General features: G+C 29.5%; 1 protein-coding gene and 1 pseudogene across 4 annotated transcripts; both read right to left on the bottom strand.

The window, feature by feature from the left end:
* Positions 1-4704: 4704 nt before the first annotated feature.
* LOC114186708 (phytochrome B-2 pseudogene) lies at positions 4705-6044 on the bottom strand (annotated as a pseudogene). The gene has a single exon (XR_014995972.1). The product of XR_014995972.1 is annotated as a phytochrome B-2 pseudogene (transcript).
* Positions 6045-7694: 1650 nt separating this feature from the next.
* Positions 7695-14308, bottom strand: LOC114188120 (ATP-citrate synthase beta chain protein 1). Of its 3 annotated transcripts, none has more exons than XM_085674860.1 (17): positions 14090-14308; positions 13074-13192; positions 12858-12960; positions 12574-12639; positions 12082-12205; positions 11864-11998; positions 10984-11044; positions 10837-10913; positions 10555-10710; positions 10330-10458; positions 10061-10193; positions 9824-9951; positions 9513-9618; positions 9312-9388; positions 9020-9090; positions 8632-8916; positions 7695-7999 (listed from the first exon to the last, which is right to left on the bottom strand). In XM_085674860.1, the coding sequence occupies exons 2-17, from the start codon at positions 13171-13173 to the stop codon at positions 7924-7926; spliced, it is 1827 nt and encodes a 608-aa protein (XP_085530986.1). In that variant the 5' UTR covers positions 13174-13192; positions 14090-14308; the 3' UTR covers positions 7695-7923. The 3 variants fall into 3 exon arrangements, with proteins under 3 accessions (XP_085530986.1, XP_027932454.2, XP_085530987.1); XM_028076653.2 differs by having other exon boundaries at positions 14095-14297; XM_085674861.1 differs by lacking the exon at positions 14090-14308 and adding an exon at positions 13896-13914.
* Between the last annotated feature and the right edge of the window lie 7880 nt (positions 14309-22188).

Genomic DNA, 22188 nt, shown 5'->3' with positions numbered 1-22188 from the left:
TCCTCTTTCTATATACAATGCACGGGTATACTTTTAGATCATTAAATTTTGTTTTTTATAATAATTAGAAATAAATAAATAAAATAAAAAATAAATATTATTGTTTTAGAAAAAAAGTTCAGACTTGATCAAGTAGAGCACTCAAAGTGTCTTTCTTCTCTTCCCTCCCTCGAGATTCTCTTTATGCTTATTTTTTTGACCTCTTAGATTATTCTTCTATTCAATGCTCATCAAATTTCTCTATTTAATTCATGTCTCTTGTTATGTATTAGAGAGTTACCTGAGTTATTAGCATCAAACTTCTCATTTGTTACAAATCACACTGATATTGGTCCAACAACTAGATTAGTCTTAGGCGTAGCAACTAGATTTACCTTTTGGCAATTAAAGATCAAATCAGTAGGGTTGGACAAAATAAACCAAATTGCACTGCACTACCAAAAACTGCACTGAACTAAGAAAATTGTTTGCATGAACTGCACTGAATTGAAAAATCGTTCAGACGAACTGAACTGTTTTTCTTAAAAATAAACTAGACTGAACTGCACTGTACTATATTATAATATGAACTTAACTTAATTGTTATAAACTGAACTATTTTATGAATTGCACTACGTCAGAACTGAACTGCATTATTTTTTAACTGAATTGCATTATTTTTGAACTGAACTACACTATTTTTGAACTGAACTGCACTAATATTTAACTTAACTACATTGTTTTTGAACCAAATTGCACTGATTTTGAATAAACTTCACTATTTTTTAACCGAATTGTACTATTTTTGAACCAAATTGCATTGATTTTAAACTGAATTGCACTATTTTTGAACTAAATTACACTATTTTGAACCGAATTGCACTAATTACATATGATTGTACTACGCAATAATAATCTAAAGTTTATAATTTGGAAGTGCTTAGGAAATAATACTTGAAATATGCATCATACTTCAATACACCAAAATCAAATTATTTATACATCTTAATACATAGGTTCTCCCGTAGGTTATCCCATAAACAACATCAAAATGTTAATACATCTTAATACATCTAAATTAATTGCACTTGAAGGTCTCACTTCGTCTTGAGAAGTTATATCTACAAAAAAAAATATTTCATCATTTTTGAAAACTTAAAATAAATTTAAAAATATCAACTAAAAAGTATATAAAGTTTTCATATAAACTCACCTTGTTCAAATTCATCAAGCTCTTTAGGATCCTCATTAAAAAGTATAGAGAAAGGTGTTTCTCTTAACCAATCTTGTGTGCAAACAAGTACTTCCACTATTTTAGGTGTTAGGCAACTACGATAAGAATTAACCACCCTTCCTCCTGTACGGAATGCACACTCTGATGCTACGGTAGAGATGCTAACAGGTTCATCCCAATAAAAGATTAGAATGATCGAATTGGAGAAAAAAGAAGAAGCGAAATGAAAACCTAAAGATATAAAGAGATAACCTTCGACGGCGGCGCAACCTTCGACGGTGGCACAACCTTCGACGGCGGCGAGGCGACGGAGACAGGAAACTTCGATTTGTCTTGGTGGTGGTTGAATCTTGGTGGTGATTGAATCAAAAGTGTGTCACTGCTTGTGGACCGAATGGGATTCAAGAGAAAGGAAAAATTACAGTTCAGTGCACTGGGTGTGAACAGTTAACTATTTACAATACAATTTTTCAGACTTTAATTAAAGAATTGTACAATTTAATTTTACTATTAATAATTCAGTTATTTTTTGTTTAAAACAGTACAGTTAACTTAAGTACAGTACAGTTAAGTTGTTTTTGTGCAACCCTACAAATCAGCCTTTTGATTTTGGTTCAAAGACTAGATTGGCTTTTGGACAGTTAAAGACCAAAACATTTTTTGGATAGTTAAAGACCAGATTAACCCTCACACTACAATTATATTTTTATTATTAATAATAATAAATATGATTATAAAATAAAGGATAATAACTTAATGTTAACATTCAAAATGAAAGATTAACTTTGAAAGATTGTAATTTTAAATAAAATATAATTTTTAATATTTTTTATGCCAGTATCTAATTAGTTATTTACTGTTTTATATAAAATTTTAAACTTTATTATTATTATATCAGTAATAATATGTTAGTGTATTATTATTTATTATACTATATTATTGTGGTGTTAAGAACAAACAAATCTAATCTTTTAAATATAAACTCTTGTGAAGATCACAACATATGAAAGTTGTTGAGAGTCATGAAAACTTCATAAAAAAGTTTTATTTTATAATTTTTTTATTTTGATTACGAAGTTATCACACCTTTACGATTTCGTAATTTCAAATTCAAACATGATAAATTTCTCACTAGTAATATGAATCTTAATTTTTAGAATTGAAATTAAAATGATTAATTATTTTTTCATCCTCAAATATATAAATATTTTATAATTTTAGTTTTTAAATAATATTATAAAGTTGTTTAAAGACATTAACATGTTCATTAAAAAATAGCTACATTTTTTTCTCTCACTCTTTCTATCTCCGTCTTTCTTCTTTCTTTACAGAGTATTCACTCCTAAATTTAAATTGTAATGGTAATGGAAATTTAAAATATAATTTATTATTCAAATATGTTTAAATCATGTGGTAACATTTTAAAACTTATATAGTTAATTTATAATTTTAGAAAGAAAAAAAACTTCATAAGTAAAATAAATTTTTGTACTGTTTTTATTAATTTATGTAATAACATATATCGTATTTTGTTGTTTAACTTATTATCTTATATATTTTTATATTTATAATGATTGTAACAAATAATTTTAAATTACATTATTTATTGGGACATTAAAATTAAATAAAAAATGTAAATATTTTAAAAAATACTAGATATACTTTTTCATAATATAAGAATTAGTTATATAAATGAAATGTAATTTAGTTGAAACTATGACTTTTTTTTTTATAATTTCTAAAAATTTAAAAAAAAAATTAAATTCATCGAGAATTATTAGTTTGAGAAAACTACATAGCACTTTAAGAATTATTGAATTATTGATGAAATTTTATTAATAGAAATAAATTTGTTAGCAAAATAGAAATTATTGACAAATTTTATTGACAAAACTAAATACATCAATAAATTAAAATTTAAACTATCAATAAAAATATCTATCGATAAATATATATGAATAAGTTTCATCGGTAATCTATAATTGTTATTATGGACATGATTTTCCATGGGTAAACTAACGCTAAATTTCATGCTTTGAGTTTTTATCATTTTTGTTGTAAACTTCTCCGATAAATGAGCACAATATTTCTTGTCAAATCTGAAAAGAAAAAAGTTTATAAATTAATTAAAGATATGTGAGAAAAAAAAAAAAACAAGAAGAAAGGAAAAGGGGTAAGAAAAGGAGGAAGAGGAGAACAACTGAGGCGGAGAAATCGACAACAATGGAAACAATTGAATCAGAGAAGTCGACACAGTGATGGCAGTTGAGGCAGAGGATAGAAAGAACAATAATCAAATCGTGATATTTCACGATTAAATTTTTCTATTGATAATTGCCGATGAATTATTATTCACATATAATTAATGACAAATTTATAACATTATCGACGAAATTTTTTAATGCGTAAAATTTATATAAATTTTTGACCGTCAATAATTTTAATTTATTGATAAATTTTAAATATTATTCACGAATTTTAATTTTAGTATTTTTAGTTTATCATAAAACATAATAAAGTGACTCTTAATATAAAAATCAATGCATCAACCTCCTAAGATTTGGTGAATTAAGTGCTTATTCGCCTTAACTTATCTGGTTGACCTCACTAAACTAGAAAAGTATAAAAGTACATGTTGATTCATCAATTAATTATTTTTTAATTGAAAAGTAAAATAAAAAATAGTTAAAATGTTAAATTTTTATTATATTATTCGAAAGATCAACAGTATTAAAACTTACAAAATTCTAATTAATATAGTAGAATAATTTAATACGTAAAAATAATTATTATTTTAATTTATCTTATTAGAAATATTAATTAATTCATTAAAAATTAAAAGATATAATTAAATTTTGTTAATATATATATATATATATATATATATATATATATATAAACAAAATAAAAAACAATTTTTAAAAAAAACTTGTAGACTGACTCGTTTTTGAAAAATACTCTTTTATTTCTTCAACTTTCTGCGCCAAAAGTTTATTAAGTAATTTATTTAAATAAAGATATATATTTTAATTTTTTTAAAAAGTTGCAACACTAAACAAATATTATTACTATAATTAATTTTTTTCTATTTTAACTTATTTTTCTTTATTTTTCTCTTTTTCTATTTTTATAAATATTAAAAAACAAAAATAAAAAATAAAAAACCAGTTCAGAAATAAATTCGATAATCGAATTGTAACCTATTTTAAAAACTATGCTATCTACTTAAATAAAATATACAGCGTGCCATCCTGGAAAATTAAAATGTGGACCGTGGGGGCAAATTTTCTATTTTAGGATTGCATACCAGCCATCCTACTTATCTTTTACAGGCCGCAAATTTAAGGCTGTTTTTCGCATCCAATCAATTTTTTTTGTCTGTATCCATCAATCGGATTTTATTTTCCGAAATACATCTTACCAATTTTCGAAATATTTTTCCGAAAAACACTCAACTCCTATTTCGAATAAAATCGTTTGAAAACCTGTGATGAAGTGCAGGAAGATATTTGATGAATAATCTTAAGCAAGCCAGTCAAAGAAAAGACACAGAGCACGTCATCACCACAACAACGTTAATGGCGATTAACATTATACGAAAAGCAACGAACGAAGTACAGGAAAAGCACTCAACGGAAGCACAAAGCAGAAGATTCCTCCACAGGACTCTGTTTCTCCATCTTCAACCCTTCCCCAAAGGCCTGCACCACAGACTCACAAGCACTTCTCAGAGGAAAAGAAAGAAGCTTAGGAGAAGCATGGTGGCAAATAAGGAGTCCCCACAGCTTCATGCAACCCTCGCCACCGTCAACAACAACACTTATCACCAAAGAACCCACACACCCCATGTTAGCCATGTACTCAACGTGACACCCATGAGGAGCACGGAGCGTTGACTTGGTCAAACACACAGCCTCCACCAGAGTTTCATCCTGCACCACCCTCACGGGGGAAGAGTCACGATCCACAATCATCCTCACCCTGTTATGCAGAAACGAAACCCTTGAAGCCTCTGGAATATCGCCGGCGGGAAAATGTAAGCCCATGTAGGGTTTCAGATCGGGCCTCTTCCTCTCTGCAACCACCTCTCCGTGCTCATCCTCGTGAAACTTGTACATCATAACCCTATCGTACCCTGTCATTTCTCTTACGGTTTCAACAACGCTGTTGCAGAGAAGCTTAACATCACTACCACCACATTCAAAGGTTGAAAGTCCGGAGTTCTCGATCCATGATGCTGGCTCCAAATCCACCACGATTCCGGCGTTGGTTCGGTGGAGGATGCCGTGGAAAGCTTCTCCGGAGGTTCGAGACTGGATCAACACAGGGTTCGTCAGGCTCACTTCGCGTGCTTTGAAGGCTTTTTGGAGGAGTAGGGCACTGGAGCGAGTGAAGAGAGAGCGAGCGTCGGCGCCGCAGAGATCGAACGGAGAAATACCGAGAATTTTGCACGTGTTTTCTGAGTGAGCGAGGATGCGGAAGGAGAGTGGATGGACCACAATGGTGGAGCCAAACATTTGGGTGAAACCAATGTTAGGGATTTGGTGTTGCGGGACTGATTCCGTGGTAATTCGAAGCGGTTGAGGGTGGTGGAAGACTGTGTGGAGTGTGGCAGTTTGGGTGGAGGGTGTGACGGATTTGGTGGTGGTAACGACGCTGTGGCGGTTAAGGTTTGGGGTGGAGGGGTGAATTCTTGGCGTGGCGGAGGAATGGGCAAGGATGGTGGGTGACGCCACGGAAGAGAGGATGGAACAGTTCATGGTGGTGGTTGTGAAAAATTTTGAAGCAGAGAGGAAGAAACACACGGTCTATGTTATGATTGAAGTTTATATTTTAGTATTTAAAAACTTCTTTTCTATACATATATATTTTTTTAATTTTAACAATTATATATTCTTTATTATTTTAACTCAAATTTCTATTAAAATAAAAAAATACGAGAAAAAAATGCAAACACACGTACAAACATGTATTTTTTTCACTAGTATTATTAAAGTGGGTTGCCTTGTCACTTTCCGTAACTGTGTTAATTATTGTTGGAATTTTGTTTCTCTTTTTGTGGTTTTGTGTGTGCTGATATTTTGCTTGTGGTTGGACTTGCGTCTTGCCAGCAAGTGATTTTGACACTGTTCAGTGAAATGAAAGTGACAGATAATAAAAGATAAGTTAAATCATTACATATATTCTCATTTTTTTAGTGAAATTTTAACTAAGTCTCTTTATTTTTATTTGATTTAATTGAATTTTTATTTTAAAAAATTTGTTGTAATCAGATCTTTCTGTTAGTAGTATAATAATAGTGTTAATTACGTGTCACGTATCAGTAAGTAATTTTTTTTATTTTTTTAAGTTTTTTTTTATCTTTTTAAATTTAAGAAAAATAAAAAATTGTCACGTGTCAATCTGACATTGTGCCACATGATAGAGATAGTGTGATGTGGTATTGGATGTGAAAAGTCTTTATGTAGTCCTTATATTTGTTATCTTGTCTTAATTTAGTCCCGATTTTTTTAAAACTGAATCAATTTCATCTATATATCAAATTTAATTTTTATTTAAATTTTACAATGATATTTTTATTATAATTGATATTTTTAACAAAATTAAGTTTATTTAAATGGAAAATACATTGAATTTTATTTAAATTTTATTTAAATTTATAGACAAATGTTAGAATTGATTTAAAAGTAACAAATATTTAGTACTTTTCTACGTCACAACAATTCATGTTTAATACTATAAAGATTTCCACTACCCATATTTATTAATTAAATATTTATTTAATTATTGTATGTTAATTTTGAATAAGGTGAATTATTTTGTTAATTGAGATATATCTTTTTCATATATTTTTTAAGATAAAAATTTGTTTTTAATAACTTACCGTTGCATGTTAATGTGGTTTAACCTGTGTTGATTCCACCATGTACACGAAAATATAAGTGCAAACGGATTAAAGCATGGAAAGAGGAATGAGATTTTATTTTGATTTAACTTTCATAAATAGAGTATTTATGTATAATTGAATAAGTTTATATTGCATTTTGTATTGATATAAACTTTATACAAACCTTTGGTAAGTTTACATGGTATACTTGATGGTTTAATTTTTAAAGTGTTTGAATAATTTCTCTATTGCAACACTTTATACTTAAATACAATCAATACTTTAAAAAACAATGGCTGAATTTACGAATATGTAATCATAATTAATTTTCATATATACAGATTTGCTATGGTTAATATTATAAGTGAAATATTAATTATATTAGGATAAAACAGACTAAAATAAACATTTTTTAAATTATAAAGACAAAACACACACGTACACACACACACATATATATATATATATATATATATATATATATATATATATATATATATATATATATTTACTTTCTTTAACATATGTTATACTTTGTGCATGACAAAACAGTCCACCAAGTGTTTTAAAACTTTTGTAGTTAATAACAAAATATTTCGGCAACTTGGCCAACACGAGCTTCAATTTATGTGATAATTTCCTATTGAATTCACATACATCGATGTTCATCAATAAAAATATAAATGACCCAAATTCTCTCTTTATGAAATTTATCCTCACCAATAGACCGTACAACACTAGTCTAACTCCACCATATTTCAGATGCATGATTTCCCAAAAGATTGCTAATGCAATGCAAAGTTCTCACAATCGCAATTTTTTCTCACTTTGTGTAGAGAACATCCTCCCATGGGTGACGGTAAAGAGGTTGCTTCAATCGCTTCTGGTCAAAGGTGTGCCTGAAATTTTAAATAACAATGAATAAGACCAACCCATGCATAATATATTTTGGAGGAGATAGGAAATCTGAGTTCAATAGATTCACAAAAGACATGCTATATGCACATCCAGTAGGTTACGAGGTCATCATGCTGATAAAAGAAAACTTTGTTTGGATCATAACACTATGAAAATTTGAAAAAAAAAAAAAAGCCTCACACACATACACACATATAGTTACTATTTGAAATCCTCTTGATATTGTAAGAAAATACTTGGATTAAGTAGATATTCTATCTTAAAATTATACAATTACAATTTTTTATTATTTTTATTTGAAATTGAAAAAAAAATGAAATATATGTCAGTTTGACACTCAATTTTTTATAATTCCATGTTTCCTTTGCTTTTAATTTTACTTTTTGTAAAACAATAATTTAAGAAGTATTTTAAAATACGATTCCCATAAGATATAAAAAGAGGATAGGCATAAATTTGTTTGAGGACAGACGTCTAACCCTAAAATATAGTCATCCCTAAACCCTCCCTACCCATTGCCATCCCTTAAGAAAAGGCCACAAAGATCCAAAAGTGCAATAACCCAAAAAAATGCATTTCACATGAAAGACGTATATAATTAATTGAAACTCACCCAATCAGACCAATGGAGCGTGCCAGCACAAAGAGCCCATTCAGATAGCCAATCTCCACAATTTCATCAATCTCTTGTTTGCTGAACATCCCACTACCGGCAAGAAGATCCAAGAAAAGAGATCCAATTGCACCATCTACGTTAAGAACTAAATTATTTGCCTTTGTGAGCGTGTAGGTTTCAACTTGAACAGCATATTCCATGTATTTAACAGAAGGAAAATGTGTGCGCGCAAACTTCTGTAGGAGCTCAACTCTCTTATCTTTGTTGTCCCTATTCTTGATCCTGTTTCACAGGGAAAAATCAAGCCTTAGATTTATACTTTTATGACACTACAGCAGTTATAACATATTTATTGCTTAATTAAATGAACAACGAAATAGGTTACCTGTGCCCTATTCCTGGCACACGGATTCCCTTCTTCTTCATACTTTCGACAAACTCATAAGGTGTAAGCCCCTACAGGACACAGAAAACAGTACCATGTTAGAGATAAAAGCCAAAGTTCGCAGTGTATTTTTTAGGAAGGCAGGGCCTGAAATTTTTTGGAAATTTCCTCTGTTTCTAAGTTTATTGTATAAATTATAAACTAATTCTTTAACCCATTATGATTTCATCCCACCTCTCCCAAATATTCTCATTTGATCCAACCAGATTCACAGCAAAAGTACAAATCATACCCTGTCATGAGCATCCTTGAAGTAGCGAGCAGCATCATCAATGGCACCTCCAAATCGAGGACCAATAGTAAGCAAACCTGATTCAGAAGCTCATTACTAACCGTTTTATGGCATTATTTATCAGCAGACAAAGTTTTGTTTTCCCCAACCAACAGATATTATGCCTACACCACTAATTGATAGAATTAGGCATATATTTACCTGACACAAGACTGGAAACTAGATCCTTCCCAGCCCTTGCTGTCACAATAGTATTGTGAGCACCAGAAACACAAGGACCATGGTCGGCACATAGCATGATGCATATCTGACCAATGAAACGGATCAATAAGAAGATAGAAGGTGGGAGATAATATCAATAGTTTGTTTTGGGAAAAAAAAAATCTAAACAGAAACTGACAGCACAAAATAAGTTTCACTGCAAAGTGTATAACATTTTTACATACTCAAGACACAGAGAAAGGAAACGAGGAAAATATTCAAGGAAAGCTCTGTAGTGTTGATCAGTCTACCTCAATAAATTGAGTACAGTATCGTGGAAGGCTGCGTTTAAACCACAGAAGAGATATAACATCACCAACACCAAAACCTTTTTCAATGATGGAAGACATGGGTACACCAGCATAGCATGGCTCCTCACCTTCAGAAAATATTGGAATACAAAACTTTAGTTGAACAATCGAATGTGAGTGTCCACCTATAAATTGAGAGATGGTTATCTCTAAATTACAACATCAATGGATTTATACCTCTGTCATCAGAAATGGTGGAAATAATATGAGTTGGAGCACGGACTTTTCCACTCTTAATAGCAGAGCTAAGGTCTTCAGGGATTGGTGGAGGAGTGATTTCCTTGACTGGTGTGACCTTCCCTTCTTCAACCTGAGATAAGCAAACCATTACAACTAATTAAGGAAAAGAAAGAAATTTCTTTGCAATATCGTGCATTTCCAAGATTAGAAGAGGGGAGTAAATTCAATTAATCATATGCAAATTTTCAATATATATGTATACTAACCAATTTGTCAAATGTTTCCTTAATTGCAGCTTCAAAAGCTTCAAATGATGTGGGAACAACAGCTCCGGCATCCTTTAGTGCTTGATTCTTTGCTTGAGCAGATTCTAACTCACCGCCACTTTTAGCTCCCTGATTTATGTAAGTGCCAACAGAGATTAAGAATGCCGTGCTATGATAAATGATTTACAATTTAGTCAAGGTTAAATTAAAGGAGCTGGGACATACTGCATGACCAAATTGTACTTCAGATTTGAATAGTCGCGCACATGTCCCACTAACCCAGGCAACAACTGGTTTTGATACTTTCCCTTGTTTTAGAGCTTCCACTAAGGAATACTCATCACGCCCACCAAGTTCCCCAAGTACTACCATCATTTTAACCTGCGGTTTGAGATAAACCCAGACTGGTCAATAACAAGAAAAAAATTATATGCTCTAAACTGTAGTCAGATATTTATAGGACGCACATATCTTAGGTAGCTCCCCAAGAAGAAAGAAAAAATTTACCTGGGGTATGTTGTTAAACCGTAAAACATGGTCAGAAAGTGTGGAACCTGGGAAAACATCCCCTCCAATGGCAATGCCTACAGTTAAACAGATATAACTCAATATGGTGTTGACAAAATCGAAAAGATAAAATCAGCAAATAATTACCTTCATAAATCCCATCAGTTACACGGGCAATAGTGTTGTATAGTTCATTGGACATCCCACCCTGTAATCAAAAAGTTGCTTTCCTTTAGAATCATCCGTTCATACATTATATCATGTCACAAAAATCCACAAATCTGAAATTCTAAATTTCCATACAACACTATTTGCTACTTGGCTTGAATAAGAAATTCCATTGAACATGTGATAGTAACTAAAGCTATTACCATTATTTAGCACTGGAGAGAGCATAGGGAGGGAAAGAGTGCTTATTGATGCTCAAAAACATATCATGCAAGTAAACTAACAATTCATGTTATGTTGTGCCTTTCTCTAGTTATAATTCGATACATCTGTACTCCACTGTAATTATTATAATCTCACCATCCATTCTGAAATCTAATATAAAGATTGAGCTCAATCTTCACAAAAATATATTAAGGCTATCTCTTTGGTTCTTTCAGAAAGATAAGGAATTGAGCTACACAAAATTGCAAATTTGTCCTGTCGCACCAGCACACTATTTTGTATCTACACATACTGAAGGTACCGAACAAACAATTATAAACACGAAAAAGGTGCGATCCATGTTTATCTTTTCAAGGATTATTATTAAATTTCTCGAAGCTGTGATTTGGGACTTGAATTAGCTCCTGGTGGTGAAATATTTTTCTGGGTACAAAACGAATATACATAGCAAAGTATCGTATCTAAAGCCAAAAAAGTAAAATGCATGCATTGGCTGAGACATCGATCAAATTCTGCACGTTCGTAACACAAGCAAGTTGGGATTATCAAAAGCTTAATAGTGATGCTAGAAGAAAAAGTGGATCTACAATGTGAAGATGACATCAATATAAACAAGAAGGGAATGAATACATACAGATTTAGAAACAAATCCAACAGATCCGGGCCTGTAGAGCTTGCACTGAATTATATTGTCAATTGTTCCAGCTGTGTCACCAATTTTAAAAGCACCAGCTTGAATGCCTCCAACGGTAGCTGGACCAATAACAACCTAGCAAATCAAGAGAAATTAAATAAGTCTTTCCATGCTATTTTATAGCTATTAATTTGATCAATATATATTTCAACTTCCACCTTATTGTTTGCACGGGCATATGCAATCAATTGCTTAGTGTCTGACTCAGGTACCCCCTCAGCAATAATAGCAACAACTCTAATTGTTGGCTGCTTCAAAGCAGCCATGGATGATGCTGCAGCACTGCATGTAGATCAATTTGAACATGTTGACATCATAAGGATTTAGGTAGGGAAAGAAGAAAAAGAAAAATAAATAGGGACTGAATAATTGAAATTGACAATGATTTGATGTGACATAATATGATATGAAAGACAGACTAAGTACTACCACTAACAACTATATATTTTGGTACTAGACATCCAATCCTAATTAAATAAGCAAATAACTCAAGAAATACGTAGCCACTCCTAAAAGATCATTTAAGACACTGTAAAATATTCTTTGATTTAAAATGATATCATGTTCCAGATATCCAATGATATTCATGAATTATTTTGTGCAACAACAAGATACCATAGACTCCAAATAATAGTAAATAATTTGCTGACCTTCTAAATGAAGCAAAGTTGATGAAGACATCGGCAGTAGGATGTGCAGCGCATGCTGCTTCAATGCTGCAAAATAAGTCAGGATAAGGCTAAGACAAATCACCCCACACAAACAAGAATGTCATGTTTGAAAGTTGGTCACTTTGTATTGAATGGTATGTTGAAACGGTAAGGAGACAGATGGAATAAGGGAAAATTTCTCTTGGCCACAACTACAAACCGAATCCCAAATTCAAACAAAAATAGAGGAAATTTGTGTAGACAGATGGACGAAGAACACATACGCAGAATGAACAGGTATGGCAATTTCCTCCTGACCAAAAAAGAGTTTTTGAAATCCCTCAGAACCAGGATTAATTATCCCAGCAACTGATGGGGTTTCCCTGCCTGTGAACACAAAATTAGTAATTCCATTAGTTTTAAGAACATAGATTAATGTCAACGTATCATTTTCTGTAATCTACCAAGAAGAAAATCAAGATGATAGATCCTATACAAACCACAGAGAAAGTCAAAATCAAGCATCCGCTGGATGGGCAGCTGCTTGTAGTTGTAAAATAAAGCTTGTGTAGTGCGGGAGAATAGTTGTCCAGTGGCCATGATGAAGAAACAGATCGATCTGGCAACAAACAAGAGCGTTACTTTCTACATCACAGAAGAAAAGTTGCAAAGAAATAGTTGAACCGTTACCGTACCAAAAGTTATATTTAAAACGTAATATATACCAAAAAAAGGATCACATAATTAATAATGTATTATATTCTCCATATCAGCTGAAATGAAACACAGAGTTGAAATCTCTATCTAGGTACAACCATTAATGAACTATCTTAAGCAACCATAGATTCACCCCCAAGAAGTCACCAAGGCGCAACTTTACTGTTACGTCAGGCTCATCCTCCAAACATAGATTCAACAAGATTAAAAAACTATATATCATTCACAACTATAGCCATGTGATCCTCGTGAACCAAATAAAGAGGAAAAAATAAAACATCAAACAAGACAGTAGTAAACAAGGTCCATACTCCACAACCTCATTCTAGGAAATGTCCAGGAGGAAGAAATAAAAACCAACAAAAGCAGAGTCGTTTAACGACCAAAACTTCGCAATTGAGGAGAATGAAGTTACAATCTCAATGACAAGCAAGCCAGAATTTGAAATCCGTAACAATATAAGTAAGAGAACGAAACCAGAATCGATGTTTCATTCAACAACAAAAAACGAAACACGCAGTCACCACAGCAACTGAAAAAACGATTTGCGCGATTCGATTTGAAAATTAAACGATGGAAACTAGCGAGCGAAGCAGATCCACTACCAGCACAAGTTCGAGACGAATGTACAATAATCGAACAACACACAGCGAAAAGCAGAAGAGAATATTCTAGAATAAGAAGCGATAGTTTCCCTAAATCGCGCAGAATTGAAAATTGGAAGCGCAGAGGGAAGTGAAAAGAACGAGAAATGGAGATCTAGGATTTGGTTGGTGGAAGTTAGTTGGAGAGTGAGTACCTTACCTCAACTGATTCACTCGCCTCGCGGAATCGGAGAGGAAGTGAGTCAAGAGCGAGTTGGAGGGGAAATGAAAAATGATGGGATGATATAGGTGGGTTTATATAGTGATGGAGAGAATGTGTGAGTTGAATAGCACGAGTCACGTGGGGCGTGGTAGTTAGCTTCCTCGCTGTACAAAACTTACTTCAATTTTGTGTTGTGTTCCGTTTTTTTTCAAGTGGTGACTTGTGTTTGCGTTTGTGTTAGTTAGACCAAAGCCAAATGTAGAAAACGAGGCCCGTGTTAGGTAAGGTGGCTAGCTATTGCTAACTTTGCTTTATTTTTTAAAATAATAATTAAAAATAAAAGAATTTAAGAAATTGGTCTTTTCAATGAAGAGACTAACTATACACTCTTCGTTGAAACATAAGAATTGCTACTCATGAAATTAAAAATAAAAGGTAATAATCCTTGAAACAACGTTAGGATTACAATGCATGATGTCTGTAAAAATGAAACTTTAAAAGCATGAAAATATTACATGTACATACCTTCCGTGACCGTAGTTTATGTTTGGAAATAAATTCTGTTTCATTGGTTTGACGGAAAATTGACCACCTCTCTGCTTACATAATCTTTCGGAGGAACGTGTTTGTAAAGACTTTTTGGAAAGTATGAAAAAATAAAAATTCATTTTTTATTAATTAAAATTAAATTAGATATAAATTAAAATGCAAAATAGTAAGAGAAATTACTTTTCACCATAGAACAATCTTCATTGAAATATTTACGAATCAGAGAGTGTCCCAATCAGATTCTCTTTCAGGATTATTATGTGTGGGAGTGTGGGGAACTAAATGTTAATCAATGAAGTTTTCTTTAATGCTTCAATTTAATTTTAAAGAGATTTTATTAAAAGCAAATGGACCTAAGCATGGCATTATACGTCATGGTATTTTGTCGATTTTGTTGCTTACTTGTGTTCCATATATATGTTGTTTTCATAGTTATAATCTGTAAACATCAGTTGAATGACCTCTGTGAATAAAAAAAAATAGACAAATTAATGAAGAACTGGAAAAAGTTAAATTGGTATGAAATCAACCACTCAACGGTTCAATGTGGCGTGACAGTGCAGCAGCAAATAAAGCTGAAGTGAAATCGTGTTAACGGCACTCTCAATCACAGTGAAAAAGATGTGGAAGCAGAAACCAAAAAACTAGACCACGGAGTAATTTTTTAATAGAAAAAAGAATAATTTAATTTTAACTATTTATAGTAGAGCGTGTATTTTGAGAATTAAAACAGCGTCTTTTCAAAAGAATGAAAGCGAGGATGATTGATTAAGATTAAAGGAAAATCATGGGATAGTTATTGAGAGAGTATGAGTAATTAGGATTCAAATCTATAGATTTGTATTTTGATAATAAAGGATGAAACTTTGAAAATATCTATATAAATCTTTAGGTAATGAAACTATTAGGAATGGACAAAGTATTACAATATTTTTTTATAATTTCAATTATTTACATTCAAATATTTTCTCATTTGTTTTCTATTCTCATTTATTCTATGTATTGTTTTTTATTTCTTTTAATATTTTATTGTAAATAACGGGAATCTTTATGTATAAAGATATTGATGAACAATTAATTTATAAAGATATCTGTCCTTACTGAAAAACTCATCGAAAGTAATCTGTTTATGACATTAATAGTAGATAATTTTACTCGTATTAGACTACTAAAACAACTTTCTAAATGTTAAAAATTGCTTAAAAACTACAACTTACAATAGTTTTATTTTATGTAAGGATGAACACGTAAAATGGGAATAAGTGAACCACTTTCACAGAAAAAGAAAGTTATGTTAAGTAACTAACTATCACGCTTGTAAGTTAAGCGTGTTAGTGCAAGCTACGAAGTTTCGCCTTCTAGTAATTTTGCATTTTTTTTTCCTGCCTTCATTTTTGCAATTTTTAGAATTTGCATATATTTTATTTATATTACATTGTAGAATATAAAAATTCAATATTTATTTAGTATCAGTTTAATCATGATCATCAAAACTTTGAAGTCTAAATCAACTTGTCACCCAGTTTGATATCCCATGATGGTATAATTTATTTTGAGTTCCATTTCAAAAACTTTTTTTATTAATGTGGTTTTAATAATTATTTTTCAAAAATATTTGATATGATTTTTTGTCAAATTGTTATTGCATTGCTAAGAAGAATATATTGTTCTGTTTCAAATTATTGTTACTGTGCGTAATATATATATATATATATATATATATATATATATATATTGAAGATATAATTAATCATTTAGTCTCCTAATTTTTTGGTTTGATTCAATCGGGTATCTTAGTATTAGTTGGTTCAATTTAGTCTCATAATTATTTAAAATGATTCAATTTGGTTATTTTCGTTAACTTGGAATTAACACCATGTCCACAGAACATGTGTCAAGCCGTGAAATTTAAATTTTTTAAAATATTTTAATTTTTTTTTCTAAAATTTTATAAACTGTCACGTGACAATTTACAGTCATAACACGTAACAGTGGTAATAGTTGTTTTCAATATGGTCATTTATTTAAATATTTAGTTCAATTTAGTACCATATCTTTTAAAACGATCTAACTTTGTCCTTTCCAATTTGAGACTAAATTATTAAATAAACTTAATTACAACTTATATATACATGTTACAATAAAGTTTTAGAATATATACATCAAATCACTCTACCTAACTATTCAAATTTTTTTTTTATATTTTTACCTTTGTAATTTTTTACACTTGTATATATAAGTTGAATATTTAGGTGAAGTGATATAATGTATAAATTAAAAAAAATTATTTGTAATTAAGCTTATTTAATAATGTGGTCTCAATTTGGAGAGGATATGATATGATCATTTTAAAAAACAGGGTACTAAATTGAATCAAAAAATTAAACAGACAACTAAATTGAAAACAACTATTATAACTGTCATGTGTTACGACTATAAACTACCACGTGATATGACGGTAACATGACACATGATAGTTTATAAATTTTTAGAAAAAAATTTTAAAAAATAAAAAAATTCACGACGATAAATGTCATGTATGAACAGACTAATTGAGTAATTATACCTTCATTGAAAGTAGTAAAAGTGTCTATTTGAATATCACCAAATAATTCATTGCTTAAGAGTCTTTTTTTTATGAAAAATGTAAAAAATTAAAATTTTATTAGAAATATAAAAATAAATAAATAAATAAATAATGAAAAATTATAGATATTTGTTATTTATTTTATTATAATTTTTTGCTTTTTCTTTAATTGTATATCTTTGACTCTTTGAATTTTTGAAGTTTAAAGTCATCTATTATATAAATATAAATAGATTATATTATAGTGGAGATTAGAAGGAATGGATTAAAACAATTTAGTCATCATAATACACTATTTACACGTAAGAAAATATAATCTTAATATTTCTTTCAATTTAAAAATTTAAGTAGATATGTGAATATGTAATATTGTGTGAATATAACTATTAAAGAGGAGTTTAACCATTTAAGTAAGTGTATAACTTTAAAATATGGAGTTGAAGATAAGAAGATTATATAATTTTATTGGTTGCTTGAATTTGTGTTTTGGAGTATATACAAGTCTAACTTAGATGTTAGAAAAGTGAAATAGTGTATTTCTTAATTGAAATTTGAGTGGTGCTTAATATAGTTAAAGTTCAAGTTATATTTCAGATTCGAGGGAGAGAGATTGTTAAAAATTATTCTTCTTTAAAATATGTAAGTTACGCGAAACAACTCAAACATTAAAGTATGATAATGTTACATGAATGGATGGAATAAAGGAGTTAGTGTAGGCACGTGTTTACTGTTCAAATGTATATCTATGCAACTTATTTACATATATAAAATTTCTAATTAATACGAAATAAATAATTTTAATGATGAATATTTACAGGTAAAATTTGTAATAAATACTATTAATGATACTTATATATAATAAATACATATTTGAATTAATACGGAACAAGTACGAATAATATCCAACCCGTAAATATTTGTTAAGTAACAATAATAGGTTTTATTTTAGCATTTCTTAAAACAAGTAATTAATCAAAATGAAATTATTAACAAAAAATATTAATCATTAAAAAAATATTTAAAATTAACTTTATATGTTTATATTTGGGATTCAAAATGAATTTAAATTCTCTACTGATTTTTTGGTGTTGTTTCTCTATTATGTCTTCGTAATAAATTGATTATCACTAATTTTGATATTTTAAAATATATTTAAAATATATTTAAAATATTAAAACAGTGTATTTTTAATGTTCAATATAAAACGATAAAAAAAATAGTAAAAAACCTGAACTCTTACAAAACATAGGTAAACGTATGTTGGAAGTGATATGAATAAATATTTGAAAATAAAGTTGTTGCAATATGAACTTAAATGGGAGGTATGTTGCACCATACAAGTCAATTTAAGTACAGCACAGCTATTGCACCCAAACGATGTTGCTGGCGTCAACTTTAAGTCAGGGTATGGTTGATGTATTGTTAATTGTCATTGATTATGATGCCGTTGCACACTTTTCAGAATCATCCAATGGGATCAAATTAAGAGACTCAAAACTAAACCAACTATAATTTTCAATCCCGTTGGACACCTTTATTGTACCGTGGGTGCTATCTTGCGTTGTGTATTATATTTTGCTTTTGCTATTTTTCTGTGATTTTTACTTATTATTACTAATGTTATTGTATATTAAGATTTATATGAATGGGATAATATAGTGATAGATCTTTCACTAATAATATGTTGGAGGTGTCAAAACTTTAGTTTAATTAATTTTTTATTTTTATTTTTATCTAAAAATGTTAAGTTAGTCTTCCAATATTTTTTAGTTTTAATTTAGTTTCAATTTTTTAAAAATTAATGCAATTTGATCATTTTTATTAATTTTTTTGAAGTAAATCAAGAATTTTTTTATCAAAATTGATACTAGAATTATGTCACTAACAAAATAAATCATTCTTATTCACAACTTCAATTTTGATAAAAAACTATTGATATGTTTTAAGAAATTTAACAAAATAAAAGTTGTATTAATTTTTCAAAAATCAAGATCAAATTTAAACTAAATAAACTCGATGATCAACTTGATATTTTTGAATGATAATTAAACCTAAAATAACTTTTATATTATAAAAAAAATCTCTGTATTTTACTTTTTATGATAATGAGCAATAATAAAATTATTATTATTCTCATTCTTATGATTATAAAATTAAATATAAATAATTTTTATAATTTTACTATAATTAATTTTTATTTATTATAATTATATTTAAAAAAACAGTAAAATTAAAAAAAAAATTAAGCAACTGATCAATTTAAAATTTTTATTTAAAAGATAAAATTGAAAAATAAATATAAAAAAAGAAAAAATACTTTATATATAAATGCAGATATATAAAAAAATTAAAAATAAAACATATTAAACATTTTAAAGAAATATTTCAAATCATATATTAAATTATATAAATATAAAAAAAAAAATTGGTGGGACCATGGCCCCCTATATCAATAAATCTCCGTCATCGGATGACAGGTAGTTAGTCTTAGGGAGGAAATTCTTCCAAAATATTGGTTCATTGTGGGATGTATTAACATTAGATATTGGGATGAAATCATCTTTACTCTATTAGTGATTGGAATCATATAGATGGTGATGACTAGTTGTGAGAGTCGATGGAGGTTCATATCTAGAGTATAGACAATAGTCAAACTTATGTGAGATATCAAATTACCATGTCATGCTCTATGTATTAGGGTCTACCTGCATTATAACCACAACTCTTGTGCTTGAGGACTGGTATAACATAGACATGTGAATGATCTCAAGGTATTACCCAATACATCAGTCCTCTAGTTGTGAAGTTGTGTTTGTGGCTATCATTGCATGTTTATGTTTCATGCGCCTTGGTATAGGATTGTGAATGTATGATTTAGAACTTATGTAAATTCTCTTACTAGTGTATTTTTTTTATTTAATTTTATAATTTTAAATTATCTCTAGTTTACCTTGTGTGTTCTTATGTATTATTGTTGTATACCTACTGTGTAGAAGATAATATAGTGTTTGAAGAGGAGCAACAATGAGTTTTATAAAATGTATGGAACTGGAAATAGCTTAATGTGTCTATATATAGTTTATATTATGATATATTAACCACTCCTACTGTTGAAAGTTTCACATCGGCTAGAGATAAAGAAATTTCATAGTATATAAGTGGGATGCAAACCTCACCTTACAAACTGATTTTGTAAGGTTGAGTTAAGTTTAAACTCCACTTTTATCATTTATTTGTATCATGAAATACTTTAATTTTTTTTGTTTAATAGTAAAAATGAAGATTGTATATAATATTATGAACTTTATTTTGATATACATGCTTTGATTTGATTATGTAATTACCACTTAATAATATACTTTGGAATGCTATAATGTGAGATGTTACACTAGATTTTCAATTCTTATGAATAAAATACCTCTACATCTTTATTAAATATTCCTGTCTTGGTGAAATAAACAGGCTAAACATTTTAATACTAATTAAACTTTGGTTTGTTTTTTGGTGCAATCATTCCTCGTGCAACACAAGCTAAACATAATAATACTAATTAAACTTCCCCCTCAATATTCTGGAATCTCTACGGAATCCACGGCTCGTAATACATGTATTTTTATAATATTATTTATTTAGAAACATGATGCTCGAGTTAGTCATAATATTTAGAGTATAAATATAATACACACAAATAAATAAACTGAATCTAATTTAAATAATTAAAATATTAAAATAAAACTTTTATCTATAATCAAAGTGTGATAGTCTCATTACCAATTTTAAACCTCACGGGTTTATCTAAACTATGCGTGATCAATGCACTCATTTTAAACATACTAGGAATTTTAGGTAGTTTAATTAGAGGCTTGCAAATAAAATGTATACATTGAGCTTACATAAATTAAATATTGTATCCAAACTAAATTGAAGTTCAACGAGTTTGTATTTTAATTATGATACGACAAGAAACTTAATGATTTTAAAAATAATAAAAAACTTTTATAATGTTTATTGGAAGTCAATCTGGCATTGATTGGACAATTTAAATATAATTTTTTACTATTTGCATAAACATAATAATAAATACAAGAGAAGGGCTTAAATCAATGTTTAAATGACAAATGTGCATGGTGCTCTCCTCAACTATACTTACATTTTCTTTGCTGTGTTTCTCATTCTCAAATGATTAGAACTTGGGATGCCTTGAAAGTCAATCCAAAGTTTTTGTGAATGGCAAAGGAACATTGTGACCTGTCAGGATAAATTATTAAAAAACACACTCATTGTCCATGTTAGAGTGAACTATGTAGTACAATAATTATGGAGACCCAATTATAAATAAAATATATATAGCATGGAAAACGAGGGACAACGCTCGTGCTACATCAACTCTCTAATGTCCTAAACAATGAAGAAATAAGCAGGTGAAAAATAGTGCCTGTGAAATAAATAGATTAATTAAACATAAAGGACAACTGAAAAGTCACGTGACTCTATTTTTAATGAGATTTAAAACTACTTTTATACTTCATTAAAAATATAATTTAAGTCTGAAATAAATGACTATAAATATAAATAAATGTTGGCACACGTACCGCACTAAAATGTTATCATATCACATTCATTTGCTTCATCATCCCATGAACAAATATTACAACTAAATATTTTAGGGATTAAAGATTAAGATCCAACATGAGATAAGTTATAATTTTTTTTTCAAATTTATGGTAATTTAGTCACATCGAGAGCTTTCTTCGTTGCCATTATTACAACGAGCGTAGTTGCAATTGGTATGACTTTAACCATGCATAAGTTACAATGTTATGATTAATTTGTCTCCCAAGATCTCAGTACATTATGTGAGTAGATAGACAATGGCGATAAAGTCTTCAAAAAAATATTGAGGAATTTCATGAAACGCAATGATAACCTATTAATATTTTTGAAAAATAATCTTT

Source organism: Vigna unguiculata, chromosome 6 (genome assembly GCF_037176805.1).
Source record: "Vigna unguiculata cultivar grain cowpea cultivar isolate G323 ecotype 2 chromosome 6, ASM3717680v1, whole genome shotgun sequence".
In the NCBI taxonomy this organism is placed as follows: domain Eukaryota; kingdom Viridiplantae; phylum Streptophyta; class Magnoliopsida; order Fabales; family Fabaceae; genus Vigna; species Vigna unguiculata.
Note: the sequence above shows the minus strand (reverse complement) of the source record. Positions and strands in the feature narration are given on the sequence as shown.

Coding starts and splice junctions, on each gene's coding strand:
- LOC114188120 (XM_085674860.1), bottom strand. CDS start 13,173: ATGGCCACTGGACAACTATTCTCCCGCACTACACAAGCTTTATTTTAC. Junction 12,961..13,073: donor TGATTTTGACTTTCTCTGTG/GTTTGTATAGGA, acceptor TTGTGTTCACAG/GCAGGGAAACCCCATCAGTT. Junction 9,952..10,060: donor CACCATTTCTGATGACAGAG/GTATAAATCCAT, acceptor TATTTTCTGAAG/GTGAGGAGCCATGCTATGCT.